The 23,608-nt window shown below is 37.8% G+C and overlaps 1 protein-coding gene across 3 annotated transcripts in view; it reads left to right on the plus strand.

Annotated features, from left to right (window-relative positions):
• The window catches only part of NRG3 (neuregulin 3), a 1,237,239-nt gene that overhangs the window by 1,078,380 nt on the left and 135,251 nt on the right, over positions 1–23,608 (plus strand). For 2 of the 3 annotated variants that reach the window (XM_070782242.1, XM_019953669.2), the window contains exon 4: positions 9,883–9,909. In XM_070782242.1, coding sequence (XP_070638343.1) covers positions 9,883–9,909 — 27 coding nt within the window. The remainder of the gene's footprint in view (positions 1–9,882; positions 9,910–23,608) is intronic. The other variant, XM_070782243.1, reaches the window with a different exon arrangement.

The raw sequence follows: 23,608 nt of genomic DNA on the forward strand, positions 1-23,608 counted from the left end.
ATATTTCTCCCAGCAATCTTGATTCCAGCTTGTGCTTCTTCCAGCCCAGCATTTCTCATGATGTACTCTGCATATAAGTTAAATAAGCAGGATGACAATATACAGCCTTGACATACTCCTTTTCCTGTTTGGAACCAGTCTGTTGTTCCATGTCCAGGTCATATCAGGTCAGGTTGCTTCCTGACCTGCATATAGGTTTGTCAAGAGGCAGGTCAGGTGGTCTGATATTCCCATCTCTTTCAGAATTTTCCACAGTTTATTGTGAACTCTAATAATTAGATGTAACAGTTCTGCTATATTAAAAGTAGACAGATTTTCTTAAGACATCTACTTATACTGTTTAGTGTTTGAATAATTTAAAAATTCTTTTTTCTGTTCCTTTTACTGGTAATGAATTCATTCTGATTTAAATTATCTAGATTGCCCTCAACCTTATCAAATTGCTCATTTCTTACTGCAATTTCTAGACTCACAAAACTTGAATCCCCATATCCCCTGTCACATATAGAGATGAAACAGCCAAGATTGTGGGAAGAATGAAGAGTGACCGTTAGTTATACTTGCCAGCAAAACAGACTATAGCCAGTCTTTTCTGAGCCATCTAGTTCTCCTGGAAAGTTTTCGTTTGTTTGTTTGTTTAATTGAACTATAGTTGATTTACAATATGTTAATTTCTGATATGTAGCAAAGTGATTCTGTTATGGATATATATGCATATTCCTTTCCATATGCTTTTCCATTATAGTTTATTATAGGATTCCCGGGTGGCTCAGATGGTAGTTTATATAGAACATTGAATATATAGTTCCCTGTGCTACACAGTAAGATCTTGTTGTTTATCTATTGTATGTACCGAAGGTTGTATCTGATAATCCAAAATCCCTACTTTATCCTTCCCTTTTCCTCTTTGGTGTCCATAAATTTGTTTTCTATGCCTGTAAGTCTGTTTTTGTTCCATAAATAAGTTCATTTGTGGCATATTTTAGGTTCCACATATAAGTGATATCATACAGTATTCTTTCTCTTTCTGGTTTTCTTTACTTAGTATGATAATCTCTAGGTCCATCCATGTTATTACAAATGGCATTATTTTTTTATGGCTGAGTTATACTCCATTGTACCACATCAATTTTATTTATTGTTTTAATTTTATCAGAGTATGGTTGACTTAAAATGTTGTATTACTAAGGAGTAAAGTGACTCATTTATACATATATATATATATACTCTTTTTCAGATTCTTTTCTCATATGGATTATCACAGAATATTGAGCAGAGTTCCCTTTGGTATACAGTAGGTCTTTGCTGGTTATCTATCTTGTAAATTGTACTGGAAAGGTCCTGTTCAATCAGGCTAGAGCTAAAAACTGTTCTGGTTGTAGGCAGAAGTTGTTTTTTTTTTTGTTGTTTTTTTTTATACTTTTATTCTCATGGTAAGTTATTTCACCCATATCCCTACTTTAAAATTCCACAATTCTAGTCTCTCTCTAGTGTCCTAAGTGCACATAATCATGAAGATTTTATTCACACAAGAACCCAAATGTGGTCCAGCCACCTTTTCTACAATCTCTATTCTTCCACAAAGCACATTCTCTTTCCCCAGGAGCAAGCTTATGGGTCCTTGGCCACTCGATCTTATGCAGAGCTTCTGGGTTTCCATGATAACAGTATCACAGAGAATTTCCAGAGCTTTTTCTCTGTGGACTCCCACTGATTTGTGAATTACTTGCAGGTAAAAATCCTGTATTTTTATAAAAGTATGCTAGATATCTATCATAAACTATATTAAGCAGGTAAAAAAAATCCCATGGAAAGGAAGAAATGCTTCTACTTTTTAAAAATCATTTCAGTAGTTCCTTATATATTTCTCAATTAAAATAGCTCTTAGTCACTAAAAAAAAAAATAAATAAACTCTGTATAGGCAGATTAATAGCTATGTAAATTGCATCAGAGGTTACCAGGGTGAAGGAGGAGGACAAAATTGAAAAATATTGCCTAATGGGTAGAGTTACCTTTTGAAGCAATGGAAAAGTTTTGGAAATCTGTTGGTCACGGTTATACCACATTGTGAATGTAATTAATACCAGTGAATTGTGCCCTTGAAATTTGTCAAAATAACAAATTTTATGTATATTCTACCACAAAAGAATTTTAAAATGAGTCATTTGCAAAAGAAAGGCATTGAAATATTCAAGATAACTAAATGAATATTTTCTAAAAAGAAAATCTTTCCCAAATAGAGAAGTCATAAGAGAGAGCCCAGAAATTAGTCTTGGAAACAAATATGATTGTAGCAATATATTTTTTCATTCATTCTCATTTAAGAAACATACTACTACAACAGAAATAATCATTAGATAATGCAGCAAATTTAAAAACTGAATAACTGAATGATTATAAGAAAGCTCCATAAAATAAACAAATCTCCAGAGTTGAAATGTTGGACACATCAGGGCCCAGTTCTCTCTGTTATTTACAGACATTCAGTTCAGTCACTCAGTCATGTTCGACTATTTGCAACCCTGTGTACTGCAGTACGGGAGGGTACCCTGTCCATTACCAACTACCGGAGCTTACTCAAACTGATGTCCATTGAGTCGGTGATGCCATCCAACTCTCTCAACCTTTGATGTCCCCTTCTCCTCCCGCCTTCAATATTTCCCAGCAGCAGGGTCTTTTCCATTGAGTCAGTTCTTTGCATCAGGTGGCCAAAGTGAGTTTCAGCTTCAGCATCAGTCCTTCCATAGAATATTCAGGACTGATTTCCTTTAGGATGGACTGGTTGGATTTCCTTGCAGTCCAAGGGACTCTCAAGAGTTTTTTCTAACACCACAGTTCAAAAGCATTAACTCACTGGAGCTCAGCTTTCCTTATAGTCTAACTCTCACATCCATACATGACTATTGGAAAAACCATAGCTTTGACTAGGTGGACCTTTATGGGAAAAGGTTTCTGCTTTTTAATAATGCTGTCTAAGTTGACCATAATCTTTCTTCAAAGGAGTAAACATCTTTTAATTTCATGGCTACATTCACCATCTGCAGTGATTTTGGAGCCCCCCAAAATAAAGTCTCTCACTGTTTCCGTTCTTTCCCCATCTATTTGCCATGGAGTGATGGGACCAGATATCAAGATTTTAGTTTTCTGAATGTTGAGTTTTAAGCCAATTTTTTCACTCTCCTCTTTCACTTTCATCAAGAGGCTCATTGGTTCTCCTTTTCTTTCTGCCATAAGGGTGGTGTCATCTGCATATCTGAGGTTATTGATATTTCTCCTGATGAACTTGTTAACGGCTTGTGTTTCATCCAGTCTGGCATTTTGCATGATGTATTCAACATATAGTTAAATAAGCAGGGTGACAATATACAGCCTTGACATACTCCTTTCCCAGTTTGAAACCAGTCTGTTGTTCCATGTCCAGTTCTAACTGTTGGCTTCCTGACCTGCATACAGATTTCTCAAGAGGCAGGTCAGTTGGTCTGGTATTCCTATCTCTTTAAGAATTTTCCACAGTTTGTTGTGATCCACACAGTTATAGGCTTTGGCATAGTCAATAAAGCAGAAATAGATGTTTTTCTGGAACTCTATTGCTTTTTCAATGATCCAGTGGATGTTGGCAATTTGATCTCTGGTTCCTCTGCCTTTCAAAATCCAGCTTGAACATTAGAGGTTCAAGGTTCACATACTGTTGAAGCATGGCTTCGGGAATTTTGAGAATTACTTTACTAGTGTGTGAGATGGGTACAATTATGCAGTACTTTGAACATTCTTTGGCTTTGCCTTTCTTAGGGATTAGAATGAAAACTGACCTTTTCCAGTCCTGTGGCCACTGCTGAGTTTTCCAATTTGCTGGCATATTGAGTGCAGCAGTTTCACAGCATCATCTTTTAGGATTTGAAATAGCTCAACTGGAATTCCATTGATTTATTCCTAGTGATGCTTCTTAAGTCACACTTGACTTTGTATTCCAGGATGTCTGGCTCTAGGTGAGTGATCACACCATCATGGTTATCTGGGTCAAGAAGATCTTTTTGTATAGTTCTTCCATATATTCTTGTCACCTTTCATAGTATCTTCTGCTTCTGTTAGGTCTATACCATTTCTGTCCTTTATCATGCCAATCTTTGCATGAAATGTTCCCTTGTTACCTCTAATTTTCTTGAAGAGATCTCTAGTGTCTCCCATTCTATTGTTTTCCTCTATTTATTTGCATTAATCACTGAGGTAGGCTTTCTTATCTCTCCTTGCTATTCTTTGGAACTCTGTAGTCATATGCTTATATCTTTCCTTTTCTCTTTTGTCTTTTGCTTCTCTTCTTTTCTCAGCTCTTTGTAAGGCCTCCTCAGACAACCATTTTGCCTTTTTGCATTTCTGTTTCTGGGGATGGTCTTGATCACTGCCTCCTGTGAAATGTCATGAGCCTCCATCCATAGTTTTTCTAGCACTTTGTCTATCAGATCTAGTTCCTTGAGTCTATTTGTCACTTCCACTGTATAATCATAGGGATTTGTTTTAGATCATGCCTGAATAGTCTAGTGCTTTTCCCTATTTTCTTCAACTTAAGTCTGAATTTGACAATATGGTGTTCATGATCTGAGCCACACTCAGCTCCCAGTCTTGTTTTTGCTGACTGTATAGAGCTTCTCCATCTTTGGCTGCAAAGAATATAATGAATCTGATTTCGGTGTTGACCATCTGGTGATGTCCATGTGTAGAGTCTTCTCTTGTGTTGTTGGAAGAGGGTGTTTGCTATGACCAATGCATTCTCATGGAAAAACTCTGTTAGCCTTTGCCCTGCTTCATGTTGTACTTCAAGGCCAAATTTGCCTGTTATTCCAGTTATCTGTTGCCCACCTACTTTTGCATTCCAGTCCCTTATAATGAAAAGGATGTATTTTTTGGATGTTAGTGTTAGAAGGTCTTATAGGTCTTTGTAGAACCATTCAACTTCTTCAGCAGTATTGGTCAGGGCATGGGCTTGGATTACTGTGATACTGAATGGCTTTCCTTGGAAATGAACAGAGATCATTCTGTCTTTTTGAGATTGCATCCAGGTACTGAATTTCAGACTCTTTTGTTGATGATGTTGGCTACTCCATTTCTTCTAAGGGATTCTTGCCCACCATAATAGATATAATGGTCATCTGAGTTAAATTCACCCATTCCAGTCCATTTTAGTTCACTGATCCCTAAAATGTCGATGTTCACTCTTGTCATCTCCTGTTTAACTACTTCCAGTTTGCCTTGATTCATGGACCTAACGTTCCAGCTGCCTATGCAGTCTTGTTCTTTACAGCATCAGACTTTACTTCCATCACCAGTCACATCCACAACTGGGTATTCTTTTTGTTTTGGCTCCATCTCTTCATTCTTTCTGGAGTTATTTCTCCACTGATTTCCAGTAGCATATTGTGCACCTACTGACCTGGGGAGTTCATCTTTCAGTGTCCTATCTTTTTTCCTTTAATGCTTAGGTGGTTGAAATGGTGTGCTGAACAGAGGAATATAAAACAGACATGGATGCATCTGCCATGAGTTTTGGATAGGAAGCACTGTCGAGTTTGTAACAGTCACAGGACTAAAGGGTCAGATAGATGGGATTTGTGCCTGAATCTTCCTCATGTTAAGATTTTTAGTCTCATTGATGCAGTTTCCTCATCTAACAAATAAAGGGGGAAAAGATAGGGCAGAATGTATTTTTTTGTGAAGGGTAAAGAGTTCCTGGTTAAGGTGTTTCATCCAGATGTTCTTTCAGTCCAGTCCAGTCATTCAGTCATGTCCGAATCTTTCAGTTCAGTTTAGTTCAGTTCAGTTGCTCATCATGTCCAACCCCATGAACTGCAGCACTCCAGGCCTCCCTGTCCATCACCAACTCCCGGAGTTCACCCAAACTCATGTCCATTGAGTTGGTGATGCCATCCAGCCATCTCATCCTTGGTCGTCCCCTTCTACTCCTACCCCCAATCCCTCCCAGCATCAGAGTCTTTTCCAAAGAGTCAACTGTTCACATGAGGTGGCCAAAGTATTGGAGTTTCAGCTTTAGCATCAGTCCTTCCAATGAACACCCAGGACTGATCTCCTTCAGAATGGACTGGTTGGATCTACTTGCAGTCCAAGGAACTCTCAAGAGTCTTCTCCAACACCACAGTACAAAAGCATCAATTCTTTGGTGCTCAGCTTTCTTCACAGTCCAACTCTCACATCCATACATGACCACTGGAAAAACCATAGCCTTGACTAGACGGACCTTTGTTGGCAAAGTAATATCTCTGCTTTTAACATGCTGTCTAGGTTGGTCATAACTTTCCTTCCAAGGAGCAAGCGTCTTAGAATTTCATGGCTGCAGTAACCATCGGCAGTGATTTTGGAGCGCCAAAAAATAAAAGTCTCTCACTGTTTCCATTGTTGCCCCATCTATTTGCCATGAACTGATGAGACCAGATGCCATGATCTTAGTTTTCTGAATGTTGACCTTTAAACCAACTTTTTCACTCTCCTCTTTCACTTTCAAGAGGCTCTTTAGTTCTTCTTGCTTTCTGCCATAAGGATGGTGTCATCTGCATATCTGAGGCTATTGATATTTCTCCTGGCAATCTTGATTCTAGCTTGTGCTTCTTCCAGCCAAGTGTTTCTCATGATGTACTCTGCATATAAGTTAAATAAGCAGGGTGACAATATACAGCCTTAACGGACTCCTTTCCTCTTTGGTACCAGTCTCCTGTTCCATGTCCACTTCTAATTGTTGCTTTCTTACCTGCATACAGGTTTCTCAAGAGGCAGGTAAGGTGATCTGGTAGTCCCATCTCTTTCAGAATTTTCCACAGTTTATTGTGATTCACACAGTCAAAGGCTTAGGCGTAGTCAATAAAGCAGAAATAGATGTTTTCCTGGAACTCTCTTGCTTTTTCAATGACCCAGCGGATGTTGGCAATTTGATCTCTGGTTCCTCTGCCTTTTCTAACACAAGCTTGAACAAATGGAAGTTCGTGGTTCACATATTGCTGAAGCCTGGCTTGGAGAATTTTAAGAATTGCTTTACAAGCATGTGAGATGAGTGCAATTGTGCAGTAGTTTGAGCATTCTTTGGCATTGCCTTTCTTAGGGATTGGAATGAAAACTGACCTTTTCCAGTCCTGTGGCCACTGCTGAATTTTCCAATTTGCTGGCATATTGAGTGCAGCACTTTCACAGTATCATCTTCCAGGATTTGAAATAGTTCAACTGGAATTTCGTCACCTCCACTGGTTTTGTTCATAGTGATGCTTCCTAAGGCCCACTTGACTTAGTATTCCAGGATGTCTGGCTCTAGGTGAGTGATCACACCATCGTGATTATCTGGGTTGTGAAGATCTTTTTTGTACAGTTATTCTGTGTATTCTTGCCACCTTTTAATATCCTCTGCTTCTGTTAGGTCCATACCATATTTGTCCTTTACTGTGCCCATCTTTACATGAAATGTTCCCTTGGTATCTCTAGTTTTCTTGAAGAGATCTCTAGTCTTTCCTATTCTATTGTTTTCCTCTATTTCTTTGCAATGATTGCTGAGGAAGGCTTTCTTATCTCTCCTTGTTATTCTTTGGAACTCTGCATTCAGATGCTTATATCTTTCCTTTCCTCCTTTGCTTTTTGCTTCTCTTCTTCTCACAGCTATTTGTAAGGCCTCTTCAGACAGCCATTTTGCCTTTTTGCATTTCTTTTTCTTGGGGATGGTCTTGTACCTTGTCTCCTGTACAGTGTCATGAACCTCCATCCATAGTTCATCAGGCACTCTATCTATCAAATCTAATCCCTTAAATCTATTTCTCACTTCCACTGTATAATCATAAGGGATTTGATTTGTGTCATACCTGAATGGTCTAGTGGTTTTCCCTACTTTCTTCAATTTAAGTCTGAATTTGGCAATAAGGAGTTCATGATCTGAGCCACAGTCAGCTCCCGGTCTTGTTTTAGCTGACTGTATAGAGCTTCTCCATCTTTGGCTGCAAAGAATATAATCAACCTGATTTCAGTGTAGGCCCTCTGGTGATGTCCATGTGTAGAGTCTTCTCTTGTGTTGTTGGAAGAGGGTGTTTGCTATGACCAATGCATTCTCTTGGCAAAACTCTATGAGCTTTTTTGCCCTGCTTCATTCCGTACTCCAAGGCCAAATTTGCCTGTTACTCCAGGTGTTTCTTGACTTCCTACTTTTGCATTCCAGTCCCCTATAATGCCAAGGATGTCTTTTTAGGATGTTAGTTTTAGAAGGTCTTGCAGATATTCATAGAACCATTCAACTTCAACTTCTTCAGCGTTACTGGTTGGGGCATAGACTTGGATTACCATGATATTGAATAGTTTGCCTTGGAAATGAACAGAGATTCTGTCGTTTTTGAGATTGCATCTAAGTACTGCATTTCGGACTCTTTTGTTGACTGTGATGGCTACTCCATTTCTTCTAAGGGATTTCTGCCCACAGTAGTAGATATATGGTCATCTGAGTTAAATTCACCCATTTCATTCCATTTTAGTTCGCTGATTCCTAGAATATCTATGTTCACTCTTGGCGTCTCCTATTTGATCACTTCCAGTTTGCCCTGATTCATGGACCTAACATTTCAGGTTCCTATGCAATATTGCTCTTTACATCATTGGACCTTGCTTCCATCACCAGTCACATCCACAACTGGTTGTTGTTTTTGCTTTGTCTCCATCCTTTCATTCTTTCCGGATGTTCTTTACCTACCTATTATTAACATAGACGTTCAAATTAGTTTATTGTTCAGTTCAGTTCACTTTAGTCATTCAGTCGTGTCCAACTCTTTGAGACCCCATGAATTGCAGCACGCCAGGCCTCCCTGTCCGTCACCAACTCCCAGAGTTCACTCAAACTCACATCCATCGAGTTGGTGATGCCATCGAGCCATCTCATCCTCTGTCATCCCCTTTTCCTCCTGCCCCTAATCCCTCCCAGCATCAGTCTTTTCCAATGAGTCAACTCTTCGAATGAGGTGGCCAAAGTACTGGAGTTTCAGCTTTAGCATCATTCCTTCCAAAGAACACCCAGGGTTGATCTCCTTTAGAATGGACTGGTTGGATATCCTTGCAGCGTTAAATGAGTGTTATTCTACATAAAATATGATGAATTCCTGAAGTAACTTTAGCTCCTGATATGCTTTGTATGTGGAGAAGGAAATGGCAACCCACTCCAGTGTTCTTGCCTGGAGAATCCCAGGGACGGAGGAGCCTGGTGGGCTGCTGTCTATGGGGTCGCACAGAGTTGGACACAACTGAAGCAACTTAGCAGTAGCATGGTTTGTATGAATAGTTTTTTTGTTTGTTTTTCCTTCACTTCCTTCCTTCCTTCCCTGCTCTCTTCCTTTTCTCCATCATCCCTTCCCCTCTTCCTTTCTTTCCTTTTTATGGGCTAAATTTATTCTTAGCATGTTGTTTTTGTTTAGTTCCTAAGTTATGTCTGACTCTTTTGCAATCCCATGAACTGTAGCCTACAAGGCTCCTCTGTCCATGGGATTTCCCAGGCAAGAATACTGAGGTAGGTTCCGTTTCCTCCTCCAGGGTATTTTCCTGACCCAGGGATAGAACCCATGTCTCATACATTAACAGGAGAATTCTTTACCACTGAACCACCAGGGAATAATACTTAGCATACATGCTAATATTATTCCATCTCAATTCCAGACTGTTGGGAAATACCAATCAGTGTTCATGGTACCCCTAATTGTGGACAAAGTGTAAATTATCTTTTGCAAGCAAACATTGTTATAACTGAGACACCGTCTTTGCCTTGAAAGGTTAGTCTGATAAGCATTGATTTCTGTGTGGAGTTTTCTCTAACCTTTTTCTCATTTTCTGTTTTCCTTCCTTATGTGCTGACTTTGGTGTAGCAGACCACTTGGGGATTGAATTCATGGGTAAGACTAAACGATTTTCTCCTTATATATCCAGAAAAGCTAAGTTTGATCATGTGTATAGTGTTCTTCTTCCTCATCTGATTGTGATTGAAATGCCTCACTATCAGATGCTATTAGTAGTAAAAACAAAATGTTTTTGTCAATTTTTCACTAAGTAGTGGCTCAAAATGAATGACTTAACTACTTATTGAGAAGGCAATTTAATGTTAAGTGCTGCTTTGAAACCTGACAGAAGTTGGATTTGGCTTCTGGCTTTGTTTGCTTTCTTAATTCTTAATTTTCTTATCTGTAAATAGGGGTAAACTAGTTCCTATTTTATTTCATGCATATATTGCTTAACACAATGTCTGTAAAATGGCATATGCTCAATAAATGGTAGACAATAATGGTGATGGTTGAATAATATCAGTTTTTGTTACTTTCTGCTCTTTTTTTTTCTTTTGCATAGTGAATAATTTGGATGCATTTTTGGTCAATCTTAATTCTGGAGTATGGGTTCTATTAATGTTTTCATTTACAAAGTTAAAATAATTATTTTGAAAGTATTTGTAGTCTATGTTTTGTTTTTTTTTTTAAGATTAGAATACCTCCCACAGTAATTATTTTCTGTACTCATAGATAATTACATTAAGAATTGTACATAATTTTCTGAATCTATATTATAATAAAATGATTTAAAAACACATTCCATAGGGCTGATTGATAGGCATCATGGTACTAGAATGGAGAGATACCTAGGAGTTAAAGTTAGTGATGTTGAAGATCCAAATATGAATCAGAATTTATAGTTTCTCCTTGATTGGCTTTTGTTGAACTTTAGGTTTTTCTCTTATATAATATAGATATGAATGCTTGCTTCATACATTTATGTTTATTGTGATAATACCTGTAAATTTGCTTGCATTTGTGTATCCATTCATCCATTAATTCAGCAAATATGTATCAATTGCTCACTCTAAGCAAAGAAAAAACTGTAAAATGCTACAGATAATATAATGAGTAAAAATGAGCAATAAAAGCTGATTTGATGGAACTTATAGTCTAGGAAATTTTCAGACGATAATTAGGGAATAAAACTGATAAATATAAAATTGAAGATTTCTAAGACCTATTTGAGGCAGAATAATATTAGTTCATAATAGTGTGATAATATCCAATCTGAATGGCCCTCATCAAAAAGTCTTCAAACAATAAATTCTGGAAAGGGTGTGGAGAAAAGGGAATGCTCTTGCACTGTTGGTGGGAATGTAAATTGATACAGCCATTATGGAAGACAGCATGGAGATTCCTTAAAAAACTAGGAATAAAACTACCATATGACCCAGCAGTCCCACTCCTAAGCATATACCCTGAGGAAACCAAAATTGAAAGAGACACATGTGTCCCATTGTTCATTGCAGCACTATTTACAATAGCTAGAACATGGAAGCAACCTAGATGGCCATTGATGAATGAATAGATAAAGAAGATGTGGTATATATACAAAATTGAATATTACTCAACCGTAAGAAGGAATGCATTTAAGTCAGTTCTAATGAGGTGGATGCACCTAGAACCTATTCTACAGAGTGAAGTGAGTCAGAAAAGAGAAAGATAAATACCATATTCTAACACATATATACGGAATCTAGAAAAATGGTACTGAAGAATTTATTTTCAGCACAGCAGTGCAGAAACACACATAAAGAATAGATTTATGGACATGGAGAGAGGGGAGGAGAGGGTGAGATGTATGGAAAGAGTAACATGGAAAGTTTATTACCATATGTAAAATAAATAACCAATGGGAATTTGCTGTGTGGCTCAGGAAACTCAAACAGGGGCTCTGTATCAACCTAGAGGGGTGGGATGGGGAGGGAGATGGGAGGGAGGTTCAAAAGGGAGGGGATATATGTATACCTATGGCTGATTCATGCTGAGGTTCGACAGAAAACAGCAAAATTCTGTAAAGCAATTTTCCTTCAATAAAAAATATATTAATTAAAGAAAGAATAGTGTGATAATAGAAGATGTGAAAAATTGATAGTTATTGGAAACATGGCAACAAGTATTTGAAAGGAATTGATGTTGAACGGTATATAAGGGTGATTATTAGGGATGAATACAAGATTTATAGTTTGCATGTTTAGATAAAATGTGGGTCCATTTTCTGAAAAATAAGATTTAAAAAACAGATTTATGGTAGATTTTTACTAGATTAGGTTTGGAAATTTTGAATTCTGGGTACCTTTGTTGTGTCTGGTAGAAGATATTGATAGTTATATTTTTTATAAGTTTTGAGAGTTAATTAGAAATCAGTGATTACATATTTATATTAAAACTGATATTCCTGTTGTACGATATTACTTGTTAGTGCTTTATTATCTAAGTATTAGATCACAGGAAAAAAAGAGAGCTTAGTTTCTACATATTTGGGGTTTTGCTAGATAGATGTGATCAAAGCTTATAAGAGCAATGTAATTCAAGATAATATTGAAATGAAGCATCGCAGACTATAAGATAGGTATGTAATGAAATGAATAAGGAATGTATAGTTTGAATGGAATTGATGAATAGTTACCATGTGTGCCCTCAAATTGTTGGCATGAAGAGGTTGTAGTCATGTGGACTAGGAATTACAGGAAATTGTGGATATGGTGATGTGGTAGAGTATAAATTTTTGAGAAAGATATGTGGTTTGTACTTTCCTCTTTTACTGATGATGATGGGCTATAGCAGCATGGGAAACAGTATCAACAATCGTTTGAGGATAGCAAGTACTTAATCTAATCAGTAGAGAAATGTCTCCATTACGTGGTGATGATTGCTGGCTCAGAGAAGAGAGGCTCCAGAAACTGTGTAGTAGAATGACTGTAGATATAAGAAACAAGGCCTGGTGGTGTGTGGAACTGGCATAGCATTAAACTCCACAATCAGTGTGGCCATGGTTATGGTAAGATAAACTTGCTACACCAACGATAATTATTGTTATTGAAAGAAACAAATGAGTTGTTATCCTATTGAACTTTTCCTGAGGATTTTCAGTGGCACTGATACCTTACAGTATAATGATTTGCTGTGGAATCAAGACATGTATTATGAGGTCTCTTTTAAAACATTCAAAATCATTTAGTTACCAGTAAGCAAAAATAAGAAGCTATTGTCTCATTCATCTATATGAATCTCAAGTCTAACTGGTGTTACAATGAGTCTTAAAAAAGTTGAAGTCAAAGTACAACTTTAAAGATAGATTGCTCAGGGCTGGTGCAATGGGATGACCCTGAGGGATGGGATGGGAAGGGATGTGGGAGGGGGTTCAGGATGGGGAGCACATGTATACCCATGGCTGATTCATGTCAATGTATGGCAAAAACCACCACAATATTGTAAAGTAATTAGCCTCTAATTAAAATTAAAAAAAAAAAAAAAAAACTTACAGGGAATGGATTCTAAATGTGCAAATATCTGACTCCAGCAGTCGAGTTTGTCTTGGAGGGAAGTGGTTGGCTAAAGGCAGAGTTAAACTGAGTACTTAGTATGAATCAGATCAGATCAGTCGCTCAGTCGTGTCCAACTCTTTCCGACCCCATGAATCGCAGCATGCCAGGCCTCCCTGTCCATCACCAACTCCCGGAGTTCACTGAGACTCACATCCATCGAGTCAGTGATGCCATCCAGCCATCTCATCCTCTGTCATCCCCTTCTCCTCCTGCCCCCAATCCCTCCCAGCATCAGAGTCTTTTCCAGTGAGTCAACTCTTCGCATGAGGTGGCCAAAGTACTGGAGTTTCAGCTTTAGCATCATTCCTTCCAAAGAAATCCCAGGGCTGATCTCCTTCAGAATGGACTGGTTGGATCTCCTTGCAGTCCAAGGGACTCTCAAGAGTCTTCTCCAACACCACAGTTCAAAAGCATCAATTCTTCGGTGCTCAGCCTTCTTCACAGTCCAACTCTCACATCCATACATGACCACAGGAAAAACCATAGCCTTGACTAGACGGACCTTTGTTGGCAAAGTAATGTCTCTGCATTTGAATATGCTATCTAGGTTGGTCATAACTTTCCTTCCAAGGAGTAAGTGTCTTTTAATTTCATGGCTTCAGTCACCATCTGCAGTGATTTTGGAGCCCAGATAATGGCAAATAATGGAGTATTCTTAATGATGAATAGGTTTACAGACAATGAATGAACTGTTTTCACTGACCTCACTAATTCTAGACACTATTCACCCCTCCTCCCCCACAGATTCCTCTAACTGAATGTGTAATATTCTGTGCATTGCTTTGGGAATAAGTATTTTTGAGATTTAACTCGTAATTTTAAAATCCACATGGGTAAAATTGTCCCATGGAAGATGATATCATCCTAATACTACAGCATCTCTAGGTATAAATTAAATTGGTTAGCCAATATATAGGCATACTCTCTAGAAATTTAATTATGTCTGTTTATCGGTGTGGCTTACAAATAATCAGTGCCACTTATGTATTAATGAATTCCAGAATACCTTTGTTCTCAACTTTGATCATCCTTGCTTTGAGTAATGCAAATTTCATCTTTCCTTGGGTTGGAACATAGATCATAAGGTGATAATCCTTAAAAAATAAAAATTAAAAATAGGATTTGGCTGTACCAGATCTTAGTTGCAGCACTTGGGCTCTTTGATCTTCACTGTGGCATGTAGGATCTTTACAATCTTTAGTTGTGGCATCTGAATTCTCATGTGGCATGATCTTACACATACATCTTTTCCCCAGTTCCTTGTATTCCTAGTGGCCATGGCATATGTGCACTCAGTGATCAGACTCAAAACCCGAACACATCGAGTTCAACAATTTCTTATTTATAGCAGAGAACTGCAAATCATATGCTTAAGAATTCTATTATTAGTTAATTATTATGCATTTATCACACTTACTATATGCTAAAGGTATAAGATATGGAAAATGCAGGTATATAATCCACATCCCTTAATGACCAAAGACTGTGAAACTAAAAATAGAGAAAGCTACACATAATTGAAGTGATATAACAAGGGCTATTAAGATGCATAGGCAGAAAAATAAACGCATAGGCAAAATACAATGAAAGAAAAAATAAAATGAAAATGAAAGCCACTAAATGGGCTTAGGAAATTGAGAAACATCTTCCTGGGGATAAAGGGGAGGAGCAAGGGGGAGGAATTCAAGCTGGGTACCAGCCGAAGTGGATAAACTGTATCAAGCGTTTCTCTAGTCCAAGTCTATACTAGCTTCGCTTTCCTTCTACTTAGTCAGAACCTTTCTATTTCGCTACTGTCACTGCTTTAGAACTGAAAAGAGGACATTAACTTCAGTAAAAACACTTCACCAAAAAGCGTCTTGGATTGATTTTTCAATATTGAAGAATGATTATCCTGTTGAATATGCCATGCCAAACCTAATGTGCATAAAACTGTTAGCACTCAAAAGTATTTTTTGGTAAATATATTCATGATTTTTCTAATGATGCAACATGGGATTGGAACAATGCAAATTTCAACAAACAGATACAGCTTTAGAATGTCAGTCAGTTCAGTCGCTCAGTTGTGGCCGACTCTTTGTGACCCCATGAACTGCAGCACACCAGGCCTCTCTGTCCATCACCAACTCCTGGAGTCCACCCAAACATGCCATTGTGTCAGTGATGACATCCAACCATCTCATCCTCCATCGTGCCCTTCTCATCCTGCCCTCAATCTTTCCCAGTATCAGGGTCTTTTCCAATGAGTCAGCTCTTTGCTTCAGGTGGCCAAATTATTGGAGTTTCAGCTTCAGCATCAGTCCTTCCAATGAATGCCCAGGACTGATATCCTTTAGGATGGACAGGTTGGATCTCCTTGCAGTCCAAGGGACTCTCAAGAGTCTCCTCCAACACCACAGTTCAAAAGCATCTATTCTTCGGTGCTCAGCTTTCTTTATAGTCCAACTCTCACATCCATACATGACCACTGGAAAAACCATAGCCTTGATTAGACAGACCTTTTTTGGCAAAATAATGTCTCTGCTTTTTAATATCTAGGTTGATCATAATTTTCCTTCCAAGGAGTAAACGTCTTTTAATTTCATGGCTGCAATCACCAACTGCAGCGATTTTGGAGCCCAGAAAAATAAAGTCTGTCACTGTTTCCACTGTTTCCCCATCTATTTGCCATGAACTGGTGGGAACAGGTGCCATGATCTTCGTTTTCTGAATGTTGAGCTTTAAGCCATCTTTTTCACTCTCCACTTTCACTTTCATCAAGAGGCCTTTAGTTCTTTTTCACTTTCTGCCATAGGGATGGTGTCATCTGCATATCTGAGGTTATTGATATTTCTCCCAGCAATCTTGATTCCAGCTCATGCTTAGTCCAGCCCAGCATTTCTCATGATGCACTCTGCATATAAGTTAAATAAGTAGGGTGATAATATACAGCCTTGACATACTCCTTTTCCTATTTAGAACCAGTCTGTTCCATGTCCAGCTCTAACTGTTGCTTCCTGACCTGCATACAGATGTCTCAAGAGGCAGGTCAGGTGGTCTGGTATTCCCATCTCTTTCAATGTAGTATCATTTTAAAAAACACAGTTTACTGACATAGTTAGGAAAGGAGTTTGGAGGTGTGTAAAAATGCAAAGTTGTTTGTAAAAAAATTAAAAGACTTATAGTAAACTAATAATCAAAAATATTTCTTGAATTCATGATGTAACCTACTCGACGCGTGCATGAGGGAGAAATTTATACTTTTAATGTCAGATATTCAAACTTTTCCTCATAGCATGGATACATTAGGAGATGTTATAGACAAAGTTTTTTTGTAAGCATAAGTGCTTGTTGAGTTGTGTGAGAAATGCACCCAGTCATCCAGAGGAGACAGCTAGCCAAAGGGCATGTCAGCCTGGTCAAGTCTGGAAGGTGCATCGATCATGGAGAGGGATTTCTTAACTGAGAAATTATCTTTCTACTCTGTCAGGTGCTCTGTCATGGAGCATATCTCAGTATAGCCTTTGAGCTATTTGTTACACAGCCATGCCTCTGACAATACCCTGATGAATCTGATGCTCTAGGCAGAAAAAATGCTCATATAAAGGCAAATGCAGTGCCATTTGCAAACGTATTACCAAACCACAGGAAGAGCTAAATATTGTGTTGGGAGATTTTTTATGCAATATTTTTTTCATACTCATATGGAAAAATAAAATGAAGTCTGTCAGTTAAATGTCTTGTTTGTGCTTTGATATTGTGTTTAGGATAGCATAATATATGTATGCAGTCTAAGTAAATGCTGGTATATTTTTGAAATCAAAATATTTATAAAATTTGGGACAAGTGAGGTTTTTAACTAAAATCTTAAAAAGATATTCTAAAATACTCCTACATTTTGAAGCTAAAATATAAAGAACACAAAAGGAAGAAATACTGAGTTTTTAATAAGCAGAGAGTTAGAAATGTCTATCATCTAAAGTATGCATGTAGGTTCAGAATTGAGAACATTATTACTTCAAACTTTTCAGTTCAGTTCAGTCACTCAGTCGTGTCTGACTTTTGGACTGTAGCACACCAGGTTTCCCTGTCTATCACCAACTCCCGGATGGAACTACTCAAATTTATGTCCATCGAATTGGTGATGTCATCCAGTCATCTCATTCTCTGTTGCCCACTTCTCCTCCTGCCTTCAATCTTTCCCATCATCAGGGTTTTTTCCAATGAGTCAGTTCTTTGCATCAGATGGCCAAAATATTGTAGCTTCAGCCTTAGCATCAGTCCTTCCAATGAATATTCAGGACTGATTTCCTTTAGGATTTCAAGGTTCAAACTTTACCATATATTTAATATCTCTTCATCCCTTCATGTAAAAAAAAATAGTTTTAGAATATTTTAGTAATCTCTAAAGAGGATTTCCTGAGAAACGACCAGTTTCTAATTCTGTTTAGATGATACAAATAGGGATACTTTCTTTAAAGCTATGCTGCTTATTCTGAATGACTTGGTGTGTGTTCCTTTAAATCTAACAAACTCATATGGTAGTCAAATGAATTCATGTATATGCCCTAATTTATAAAATGGCATTAGACATATAGTAGTGAGCAACTCCTCCTTTGGGCTGAAATCTCTGAATTAGATTTATTTGGGACAGAAATGTTTATATTCACTTGACTATGTCATATTATCTTATAAAATAAAATGGTAGTTTATGGATAAATGTGTCTGTAGAGGGTGTTAATTCAAATGTATTCATTCAAGAGGGTATTTGTTTAGTTTTTTTCTTATATTAAATCACATGAAAAAGCAGGTATCTCAGAGTACTATATTCCCATTATTTAATGCTTGACATGTGCCACCAGATTTATATTAGTTCATTGTACTCTCAAAAACTTGCATGAGGTAGAAACTATTTATATCCTTAACTTAAAAATGGCAAACTGATGTCTGTTTAGGTGAAATATCTCATCCAAAGAGCAAGGAAGTGGCAAAGCAGGATTTGAATCAAAGTCTATCTTCCTCCAGAGTTCTTTTTTTTAATTTTTTTTTATTGTTATAAAAGTCACATACTACAAAGCATACTATTTTAATAATATTTAATTGTGCATTCAAGGGCACTAAGTATGTTCAAGTTGTTGTGCAATTCTCACCATCATTCATTTCCCAAATTTTTCACCTTCCTAAACTGAAACTCTGTCATCATTAAACACTAGCTCCCTGTCTCCCCACTCACCCTCAAGCCACAGCCCTGGGTATCTACTAATGTATTTTCTGACTCTATGAATTTGACTATTCTAGGTATCTCATATAAATGGAATCAAACAGCATTCCTCTGCTTCTCATGTATACTGGAGTGAATTTTTACCTTAATATATGTCCTACAAACAGATAGTACTTTCTTTTTCTTTTTTACCCCTATGCTATACAGTAAGCAGAGAAGGCAGAGGCACCCCACTCCAGTACTCTTGCCTGTAAAATCCCATGGATGGGGGAGCCTGGAAGGCTGCAGTCCATGGGGTTACTGAGGGTCAGACACAACTGAGTGACTTCACTTTCACTTTTCACTTTCCTGCATTGGAGAAGGAAATGGCAACCCACTCCAGTGTTCTTGCCTGGAGAATCCCAGGGATGGGGGAGCCTGGTGGGCTGCTGTCTATGGGGTCTCACAGAGTCGGACACGACTGAAGTGGCTTAGCAGCAGCAGCAGTGTACAGTATGTTCTCAGTAGTTATCAATTTTACACGTAGTATCAGTAGTGCATATGGTCCATTTCCCAGTTTGTCCCACCCCTCTTTTCCCACTCCTTGGTGTCCATACCTTTGTCCTCTACAGCTGTGTCTGTATTTCTGCTTTGCAAACAGATTTGTCTCTACTATTTTTCTAGATTTCACATATATGTATTAATATATGGTATTTGTTTTTCTCTTTCTGACTTCATAATGTATAATTATCTAGATCCATCCATATCTCTGCAAATGGCACAATTTTGTTCTTTTTTATAACTGAATAATATTCCATTGTGTTTGTGTGTGTGTGTGTGTGTGTGTGTGTATTTGTGTGTGTGTGTGTGTGTATATCACATCTTCTTTATTCATTCCTCCATTGATGTGCATTGAGGTTCTTCCATGTCCTAACTGTTGTAAATAGTGCTGCAATGAATATTGGGATTCATGTGTCTCTTTGAATTATGGTTTTCTCCTGGTATTTGCCCAAAAATGGTATTGCTGGGTCATATGGCAGTTCTGTTTTTTTTTTTTTTTTTTTATGGCTCCTCCATAATGTTCTCCATAGTGTCTGTATCAGTTTTCATCCCCACCAACAGTGTAAGAGGATTCACTTTTCTCCACTCCCTCTCCAACATTTATTGTTTGTAGATTTTTTGATGATCACCCTTCTACACTAGTGTGAGGTAGTACCTAATTGCAGTTTTGATGTGCATGTCTCTAATAATTAGTGCTGTTGAGCATTTTTCATGTACCTTTTGGCTATTTGTATGTCTTCTTTGGAGAAATGCCTATTTTAGTCTTCCACAGAGTTCTTGAATTCTACTAATGGCTTGCTGTTGAATGCCTAACACGATAAGGGGTTCATGATATCATGGAAAAAGCAAAAGAGTTCCAGAAAAATATCTATTTCTGCTTTATTGACTATGCCAAAGCCTTTGACTGTGTGGATCACAATAAACTGTGGAAAATTCTGGAAGAGATGGGAATATCAGACCACCTGATCTGCCTCTTGAGAAATTTGTATGCAGGTCAGGAAGCAACAGTTAGAACTGGACATGGAACTACAGACTGGTTCCAAATGGGAAAAGGAGTACGTCAAGGCTGTATATTGTCACCCTGCTTATTTAACTTATATGCAGAATACATCATGAGAAACGCTGGTCTGGAAGAAACACAAGCTGGAATCAAGATTGCCGGGAGAAATATCAATAACCTCAGATATGCAGATGACACCACGCTTATGGCAGAAAGTGAAGAGGAACTACAAAGCCTCTTGATGAAAGTGAAAGTGGAGAGTGAAAAAGTTGACTTTAAGCTAAACATTCAGAAAACGAAGATCATGGCATCCAGTCCCATCACTTCATGGGAAATAGATGGGGAAACAGTGTCAGACTTTATTTTTCTGGGCTCCAAAATCATTGCAGATAGTGACTGCAGCCATGAAATTAAAAGACGCTTACTCCTTGGAAGGAAAGTTATGACCAACCTAGATAGCATATTGAAAAGCAGAAACATTACTTTGCTAACAAAGGTTCGTCTAGTCAAGGCTATGGTTTTTCCAGTGGTCATGTATGGATGTGAGAGTTGGACTGTGAAGAAGGCTGAGTGGCGAAGAATTGATGCTTTTCAACTGTGGTGTTGGATAAGACTCTTGAGAGTCCTTTGGACTGCAAGAAGATCCAACCAGTTTATTCTAAAGGAGATCAGCCCTGGGATTTCTCTGGAAGGAATGATGCTAAAGCTGAAACTCCAGTACTTTGGCCACCTCATGCAAAGAGTTGACTCATTGGAAAAGAGTCTGATGCTGGGAGGGATTGGGGGCAGGAGGAGAAGTGGATGACAGAGGATGAGATGGCTGGATGGCATCACTGACTTGATGGACATGAGTCTGGGTGAACTCTGGGAGTTGGTGATGGACAGGGAGGCCCGGCCTGGGGTCGCAAAGAGTCGGACACGACTGAGCAACTGATCTGATGTGATCTGATTTGAGAGAGGTTGTTCTCCAGCAGTGTTTCAACTGACAATGCAATTTTGTATGTAGCCCTAAAGTTTAGAGGTAATGTTTTCCAAGTACCATGAGGTCATAAGAATCTTAGGTAATAATTCACATTATATAAGTGACAAACAATGAAAATGAACCAGATGCCAGTTTATAGTTTTACATTCAGAATTTTAACTGCCATGTGTAGCAGAAGGCTCCCATTGGCTGATAGTTTCTGTATCTCATGGAAAATAATCTACAGAAGTTGTATTATACTGGAAGGTTTCTTAGTGATAAAGACGATTGAGTGGCATTACTTCAGTACCTCTACTATTGAATGCCATTGTGATATAAAAGCCTTGCACATCCATCTCTGACATGTGCCTAATGGAATAGTGAGCTGAACCATCTTCCCAATGATTTCTCAAAATGCTGCTTAAGAAACAGTCTTATTTTCTCATTTATTTTTCTCTTCAACAATGTGACCAATCCCTCTCTTTACACTATGAATTTTTAAATGTAAATTTCAGTATAAGAGCTAATAATTCAGTTCTCTTATTCACAAGCATCTCCAAGCTTCCTTCCTTCCTTCCTTTGAATAAAGAGATACCTTGATTTGACTTATTCTTCCTCAAAACTTCCTAGCCATGTGTGTAAGGATGATATTTTGGCTTTATATGTATAATTAATTTAACATTAGTCATTAGTACATATTGGTACCTCCAGTGGTTAGAAGTAAAAGTGTCTAAACAAAGTCAGACTACTTCATCGAATAAACTAAATTCATAATTTTAGTTTAAACAGATTTTTCAGATGGGGTCAGATTCTTTCAGTTATCTTCCATGAGGAAGGGCTATAATCATGAGATACACTAGAAAAATATATAGGTATATTAGTTATGGTTTCTACAAAGGAGAAATGGGCATTTATGTAAATACATACATTTATAGACTGGATTTGACAAATGAAGTTTTGTACGTAGACACTGAGGAATGTATTTGTTGTGAACTGTTTGAAAAAGCAGGGCTGTTCACTGAAAGATGGCATAGGGCTAGTACACTTTTGCTTTATTAATGTTAGGATGATTTTCATAAAGCTGCTGAGTGACTAGACTAGGAGTTTCTGTGTAGGTAGTAACTATATAGACTTCAGCACAACCTTGGATTGATTCTCATCAACTTTTTTGTAATATAATGAAGCATGAGTTATATCAATTTAATGGTAGGTGGATTTCGGACACTTAAATGCTATATGGAAGATCCAGATCAGCCAAGAGTGAAACTTCTGGTTGCTTCTATGGAAATATTTGTATAGATTAGACACTCATAAAATTACTGAACTTTATATGAATTATGATTGTGTTTAATCAGATTGAATTAAAATCTAACAGAAAGGGCTGGATTTTTGAATTGTCAAACTGGATTCAAAAAAAACTGAGATCTTAACCATAATCTAGTTAATTACATTTATATACCAATTATCTAAAATATTCAGTAGTTGATAGTAGGTTCTAAACATCTTCTGAAATGCTCTAGAAAAAAGTTTTTTAAAAAGTTCAGATTGTCATTGGAAAGTAAATGCCAAAGTGGTTAAAAAAAAAACAAATGGAGTTTTACATACAGTTTTCCCTGACCATTGCTTCAGGAGCCAGGATGGATCTGCAGAATAGGAGAGAGGGGAAAAAAATGGGTGCTGGATGGAACATCTGAAGCTGCAGCATAGTGAAGATAATACTGCTGCTTCTCAATAAACAAAGAGTCTATTTCATGGGCTCTCAATGGTTCAGCTATTCAGAATTCACGGAGCCACTTTAGAAGGTCAGGCTGTGTGCCAGCCCAGAGCAACACAAAGACAAATACAAAAGACTCTGAAGAAAGTTTACATTCAGTGTGTGGGACAGACTTGCAAAACTAATCATTGCAGTTCAGTGCAAAAAGGACTTTGATTGATGTTTTAGTGATTTATTTATTATTTACAAAAAATGTGAGAATTTTCTCCAACATCTGCCAGATGTTAGTACGTGGTTCATATTCACACATGTAAATAGGGTTTGGTTCACATACATGTGAACTCACATACATGTGGGGAACACTAGGTTCTATGCCTTTGTTGTGCATTTTCACAAAACCTTTGGTATACTTCTACTCATAACTCTAACAGAGAAGATTATAGGAGGCAACCTTTTCTGAATTATTCTTCCAGAGAAGCATGTTTCTTAGAGGTAGGATCTTAGGGACCATACTCTTGGTAAATCTTGGGAGAAAGAAAAAGAGAGGGAAGAGCATCCACATCTCACTGGAACAGTTGGGAACATCTTTACGTGGAAGAACAAACAGTATTCCTGCAGGGGGGTAATTGTAGAAGGAAACATGAGGGAAAGGAACAAGGAAGAACACAGATAAAAAAAAAAAAGAAAAATGAGGCATGGGGTGGGAGGAGGGAGGGAGGTTCAAGAGGGAGGTGACATAGGTATACCTGTGGCTGATTCATGTAAATGTATGGTAGAAACCAACACAATATTGTAAAGCAATTAT

Source organism: Bos indicus, chromosome 28 (assembly GCF_029378745.1).
Source record: "Bos indicus isolate NIAB-ARS_2022 breed Sahiwal x Tharparkar chromosome 28, NIAB-ARS_B.indTharparkar_mat_pri_1.0, whole genome shotgun sequence".
In the NCBI taxonomy this organism is placed as follows: Eukaryota; Metazoa; Chordata; class Mammalia; order Artiodactyla; family Bovidae; genus Bos; species Bos indicus.